The sequence below is a fragment of the Hyalella azteca genome, unplaced genomic scaffold (genome assembly GCF_000764305.2).
Source record: "Hyalella azteca isolate HAZT.00-mixed unplaced genomic scaffold, Hazt_2.0.2 contig11359, whole genome shotgun sequence".
In the NCBI taxonomy this organism is placed as follows: domain Eukaryota; kingdom Metazoa; phylum Arthropoda; class Malacostraca; order Amphipoda; family Hyalellidae; genus Hyalella; species Hyalella azteca.
Window position 1 is genome coordinate 1,181 of NW_025941360.1, and position 6,874 is coordinate 8,054.

The 6,874-nt window shown below is 37.9% G+C and overlaps 1 protein-coding gene across 1 annotated transcript; it reads right to left on the reverse strand.

Moving 5' to 3' along the window:
• Positions 1 to 3,755: 3,755 nt before the first annotated feature.
• Positions 3,756 to 6,588, reverse strand: LOC108673612 (protein mono-ADP-ribosyltransferase PARP11-like). Its single transcript, XM_018161463.1, has 4 exons — positions 6,567 to 6,588; positions 5,652 to 6,324; positions 4,659 to 4,763; positions 3,756 to 3,858 (listed from the first exon to the last, which is right to left on the reverse strand). The coding sequence occupies exons 1-4, from the start codon at positions 6,586 to 6,588 to the stop codon at positions 3,756 to 3,758; spliced, it is 903 nt and encodes a 300-aa protein (XP_018016952.1).
• Positions 6,589 to 6,874: the final 286 nt, after the last annotated feature.

Here is a 6,874-nt window from a genome sequence, read left to right on the forward strand (position 1 = left end):
AAGCGAAAAGATGATGGAAGATAAGTACTCTTCTATATTCTCAGTTTTTAAAGCCGAAACGGAAGAAGCTCACAAAAAAAATTGAGAAAGAGAGCCAAAATGGAGGAGAACCACAAGAAAGATTTGAGCTTTTTGCGTAACAAATTACACTCGTTACGGAACGAGCTGATGGAAATGAAAGCTCATCTGTACAAAACAGAAAAAATGATAACACAGAAGGTAAGGGCCGCAAAGAGGTCATCTCTGATCTCGCCAGCGAGAGCACGCGTGAGCTGCTGGATTGATTGATAAGAAAAGCTAACCTTGTTTGGGTTGGCGTTCCAAGAAGCAATGCTTCGGAGATAAGTGAGAGAATGGCTGATGACGCTGCGTTTATTACTGATTGTTGTGCCAAGGCACTTAACGTAGTTGTGGACATAACGGCATGCAAGTGGCTGCGATCGAAAGACGCTACCCCCTGTAGACCGCTGCTGGCAACTGTGCAGGATACAGCCCAGGGCGGGTATGCGCTTAAGGCTGCGAGATAACTAAGTGAATTCCCAGATTTTAATTCCGTCTTTGTTAAGAAGGATGCTATCCCTTTAGAGAGAGCGGATTTCCGCCAGAAATGGCTGGAAAGAAACAGGCGAAGAAAGGAAGAAAATCAAACTGTGGTCCAGTCTCAAGAAGCCAAGATGGAACCTACCGCAGATTCTCAGCCACAGAAGTCGAAAGATATGTGAATGAGATAAATTACGTACAAATAAATAGGAGTGTAAGTAAAATTAGTGGTAGTTATAGAAATCCAAGGTCACGACAAAATAATTTAAAATGTTTATACACGAACTCTGACTCTGATATGAACAAAAGAAGTGGGCTTCTATCGGTGAAGGACAGCGAGTGTCCAGAAATTGTTTGTATTACAGAAACACTCCTAAAAATCACGGTGAGAATATTGTACCAGTTGAGTTCAAGTTGCAAGGTTTTTATTTTTTATACAACATAGGCGAAGAGCAGTGCAGCAGAGGTGTAGCTCTGTGTGTCAAAACCCTTCAATGGGCCCAACAAGTGAAGTTGTCTAAAGAGCACCAATCAGCTAGAGAATCAGTGTGGTGCGAACTTTCTCTCAAAGGCAAAGATAGCCTCCTCATAGGCATCATGTATAGATAACCAAACAGTTCCTCTGATAACGATAAAATCTAAACAGTCTTTTACCGAGCATGACTTTTCGTAAGTCACACACGCTGATTGTTGGTGATTTTAATCATCCAGAACTAGACTGGATAGAAGGATCCTTTCCAAGAGATGATTCGAATCACCCAGCATCCTTGTTCATGGAGTCTGTGAAAGAGTCCTTCCTAGTCCAGCACGTTACCAAGCCAACCCATTATAGGAGTAAACAGACTCCCAATATTCTAGACCTGGTGTTTAATAGTGATGAATCAATGTTAGATGAGCTTCGTCACAAGGCTACATTGGGCAAAAGTCATCACCATTCATTCTTTTTCAGTATTCAGTGCTGTACAAAAAAGACGCCTCGGAAGAGCGAGTGTTTGAATTTTGTGAAAGGCGACTATGAACAACTCCGCGAAGCAGTGAATATTTTGAACTGTATTAAGGATATGACGGTGGCTGAGTCATAATCATTTCTCAAGGATTGCTTCATTGTTGCTTCGGAGAACCCAAGTTATCAACCTGCTCTATATTCCGTAACTACGTTCCCCATATGTCTAGTGCTGCACTCAAAAATTTAGAGCTCACAAATAAATATTGGGCTACCAAAATATCTAACATAAGTTAGGTTCTACAATCTAAAAATTTGCAAACAAATTAAATCTTACACTATCCATGTCCCATATGATAGATAACCTTGTGCCATGATATCCTTGTTGTTCCATTTAAACTGAGATGTCTTAACAAAGGGCAGGTGAAGCTTCGCAAACTTTTTGTTAATAAAAACGAAACTTTTGCGGATGTCAGTATAATTACACAATCACCGTAGAGATAACTTTATTAATTTTTTCTGCTAGTTATGAAATAATCTAATTAGAAAACAATTACATGGAGCAAGATATGGAAAACGTGTCGGGCGAACTATTTAACCTACGAACGCTTGAAGTGACGATCAGCGGCGGATACATTAATTTGAGACCCACCCTTCTGATGCACCCCTTCAATGCTTGCTTCTTTCTGCCGTTTAGCGAATTTTAAATAATGATGTTACTCTGACAATCACTGAATTGTTTATTGGTGCACCTTTGAAAACACGAACTCTGAACAATTACATGAGTGAACATTACATTATACAGCAGTTTTTAAGGTTGTTGAAGTGCAAGATCCAATTGGTGATCAGAATTTAAATGGAAAATGCACTATTAATAAAATTTAATTCAAAACCTGGACGGGACAAAAAAATGAAATGGAAGGTTTGAAATATATCTGGGCGGCAGTTCATTTTTTTAATTTTGCCTCTTTTTATTTTGCACTCACCGTGATGTCTGCCGGCACGAGATTGATACCTGATGCGGACATGACAAGTCATCATTACTCAATCTCTCGCGGTGCTAGAGCTAATCTTGCAATCAACATTAAAACATTCGTTTCGACGCGGCCAGAACCTACAAACACGACTTAGGCATTTCGTTAATGTTAGTAACTATCTTCAGCAGTGGTTTCTACTCTCCTCTCAGCGGTTCGGCTGGAGTGGTACCTAAGTAATACCCAAGTTTCATCATACCATTTGTTTTTCTATACTATCTGATTTGTCAGAGTCCTGATGTGCAGAATCAAGTTTATCATTCGTCTTTAATTATCACCATCGCATATTCTGTGTATTATGTATACTTCATATTTTAAATGCACAAGTCAAAATCATGGTGGGGTTTCAAAAATAGAACCGCCCATTCTTTCGATGTAAATAAAGAGAAAAATTAGCTCAAAATCAGAGCAAATCCTGCATAGATTGTAAATGAATTACATTCATCCACCATTGCTGGAATTCACAAAGAAAGCTGACGGTTATATACATAGTCTTCGATCACTAACATATAAAGGATCAATAAATGAGCGTTAAGTTAGCCAGATCCCATTTATAGAAGTTGTCAAAGTTACCGTTGATTCTATTACTAACGTTAATTATATCATCGTCTAATATATTCAATTATTACATATTAAATACTTTAATAGTCAATAGTTTACTTATATTATCATATGGGATTATTATTAATATTTTTAGCAATGAAGATGATCATAACATATAGAATGATGAATGAAAAACCGATATTATCGAGAAATTAACAATTTTCTCCGGGCAATCAAAATATAATCAAAATCGTTGACGTTTATAATCAAAAATCAAAAAATAATCAATGATTGTAACGTCAAAACGTCATTGCCTTGCTCGGTTACGCCAAGCGATAAGTAGATTGAAATTTAACATATTAAATTTTCGAACAATTTATGAACTGTTGCATATGCATTTGCATTTTTTCTTGTCCTCGAAATTCTTGAAAATCGTTACTGTACAACTTGATTTCAATGAAGCCGTACCTGCATATTCTATATTAATAACATTGTTGTAATCTACACTTCAGAACAAAGCGTAGTACTCCGGGTAGTACTCTACACTTCAGAACAAAGCGTAGTACACCGGGTAGTACTCTACACTTCAGAACAAAGCGTAGTACACCGGGTAGTACTCTACACTTCAAACAACGTGTAGTACACCGGGTAGTACTCTACACTTCAAAACAATGCGTAGTACACAGGGTAGTACTCTAGTCTTCCATTAACAGGCAGTACACCGGGTAGAACTCCCGAAAATCATACTTGACAAATATGGTTGGGTTGTTGATATCGTCTACCGTGGTGTCCATGGAACTGCAAAAATCAAACAACTGTACAAAATGCAACATCACGAATAATAATTTGTAAATATTATTGATTCCATAATTTATTTCACGAAAATAAGCATTTTTTGAGTAATTACGGGCAAACTTTTATTGTTTTACTCGCCACCAGCCACAAGGTTACACTACAAACTTTATATTCGAATAAATAGGATATTAGGACTTAGTGGTAAACAGTTTATACTCGGCATATTCCTCGTTCTGAAGTGATGTGTGTTATGTAATGGGCACACTTCAGTTGAGTATCTAGCGCACCATCACCGCACACATGATTTGCATTGTTACTTGAACCAGCACAGAAAATACTAATGATGTCGATACGATTCCGTTGTTAGGAGCTCTTTAGGATTGAAACTCAGGATAATTAGGGGTCGAGGTGTAGGTATTTAGGGTTTAGATATAAAATATTTAGGATTGAAACATAAGATACTATGGGGTTGAGGTATAGGAAACTGGGAGTGAGATGTAGGATATTTAGGAGTGAGGTATAGGATATTTAGGATCTAGGTATAGGATGTTCAAAGATTGAGATACAGGATTTATAAGGATTAGAGATAAAGGATTTTCAAGGATTGAGGTATATGATATTTAGGCTTTTGATATAGTATGTTTAGGGTTGATATATAGGATTTTTATGATTGAGTTTTTGGATTTATATTGATTGAGATATAGGATTTTTAGGGATTGAGGTATAGGATATTTAGGGTTGAAATATAGGATGTTCAGGATTGAGATATAGGATATTTAGGATTAAGCTATACTATGCAGTACTTGTCCTCTGGAGCCTTGCTGATATTTGAGTTGCCCTTGATGAAGAGTCCAACGAGAACCTTGCAAATGAAAATTGCATCGCCATAGCGACGGGACATTTCTACACTGCAGAGATGAAAAGACGTTACAATTTAATAATGAAGTGTCAGTTTACGTGGAATATCAAGAAAAATAATGAATGATCAATAATCATAAAAATGAATTGGTCATAATGTCTAAATAGTGACACTTTCTGATGGTAGTCCTGATACGACCTTTTGCTGGGCCAAAATTGATCAGGATAACCCACACTAGGGCTAAAGTGTATCTCTATTTGCACAAAGTCCCGTATATTTCTCTGAGTACGTGTGTGTTTGTTTGCTGGCAGTTACTGCACAAGCTAAGGTCGTGACTAGAACTGACATGCCATAAACGATCCATTTTTATGAAGGAAATTTTGATAAGACAATTCTCAAGTAATGAAAGTAGGTTGAATGCATGATAAATGCGAAATGAATTCGAACTGTTGAGACTTCTTTATCTTAGCCTAAATTATTTGTAGTGAAGCATACAGTAACCTGCAAAGACTCCTTCAATAAATTTCGTTAATAAATCAAGCAAGATACACTACAGAAATTGTCTTATGGCAGTTGGGAGTAAGATATTCATTCAGAGTTTCCGTAATAATTCGGATTCATTAGCAGTGGTTCCAATCTACAGACAAGCATTCATGAATGTTGCGGGGTGAGGGCATTTCCTATTTCGCTAGGTCAAGTAGTATTTAACGGAATTTGTGATATGCAAAACCCAAGCTTTCAACATTAAAGTCTATGTAAATCACCTCACAGTTCGACGTTTTGTCAGTTAACGTTAACCAGCACAAACGAATGGAAAACGCCCAGTGACATACAGAATCGCTGTGGTGAAGAGATGAATAGTTATAGCTGGGAGACATAATGGTTAATAATGTTATAAATGAAAAAAAATATGGTAAAATGACTGAAAGCAACTTACTCGTTCGTGAAATAAGCTCCCTTTCCGCATATATAATTGGGTCCATGCCGTGCAAAGTCGATGTTTTCGTGGGCTATGGATATGGCGTTGCTGGAGCTCGTGCCATGGAAGAGTTCTTTTATCTCGTACTTAACATGTGGATTTTTTCTCTGAAGTTGAGCCATCCTCGCTTTAAAAACATCTTCTCGCTTAGTGTTGATGACTTGATAGATGAGCTTAGGCTTTTTGTCTAGTTTGAGGGGAGCTACAACTTTAGTGTACTTACGAAACCATGGTTCAAATGCATAGTTCATGGCGCCCCAGCGATCCTCCGCAACTCGTCGCACGTCCCTGATAACTTGGGTTCTCAGGTTGGTCTGTTTCATCGTGTTGAAATCAAGTCTGTACTGAAAAGTGGGACTCGTGATTCGAATTATCGCATTTGGATTTTTAGCAAACTGTCGCTCTATAGCTTCTGAAGAGGTGGTCACTTTACAAGCCGAGTTCTTGCTAGAGCTGATTTTTCCATACTGGATCCAGTTGCCAAATTCATCTTGGAACTGCCACTTGTATCCCATTTCTGAATAGGCGTGGTCGTCAATGGGGACAGAAACAGGGATGTAAACTCTAGACTTATGGAAGAAGAAGCCGTTCCAGTTCGGGAGGTCGTTGTAGTGCTGGTCAGATGAATCGGCTGTCAAAGAGGAGACAACGGCTCTACTAACAATTAGGTACATAAACATTAAAAATGAAAATGCGCTTCGGAACTGAAGTCTATAACGAAGATTCTTTTATAACACTCATTTTACCTCGCATTAACTTGGCGTATAAATTCATTAATCATAAAATAAAAGTTTTTACTGAGAGTTAGAATGTAGGCGGAGCCAAGCGAGCGAATGTAACAAGTTCTTATCATGGTGTAGGCTCGTTCAGTACTTGTGAAAACCTGAATGCGCATTTTCGCCACATGCACAACTGAAAGGGTGATCTCGATTGGTGCAAGCTGACAGTTTTCTCGACAAATGATATAACTTCAATTGAAGGTGAAATACCAGGTTAAGCCATGTGGTTGTATTAGTTCCAGTATGCTTATGAATTTAAACGTCTTAACAAGGTTAGTTAAGTTGAATGTCTTAACAAAGTTAGATGGAAGAATGGTAATTAGTTAAATGTTCGTGCCGAATTATTCAGTTCCGCCTTACCAAGCGAGATTTAGAAGACGGTTATTAGAGGGAAAATTAGTA

Coding starts and splice junctions, on each gene's coding strand:
- LOC108673612 (XM_018161463.1), bottom strand. CDS start 6,588: ATGCGCATTCAGGTTTTCACAA. Junction 6,325..6,566: donor GCGCATTCAGGTTTTCACAA/GTACTGAACGAG, acceptor CCTCTTTGACAG/CCGATTCATCTGACCAGCAC. Junction 4,764..5,651: donor GGAGCTTATTTCACGAACGA/GTAAGTTGCTTT, acceptor TCATCTCTGCAG/TGTAGAAATGTCCCGTCGCT.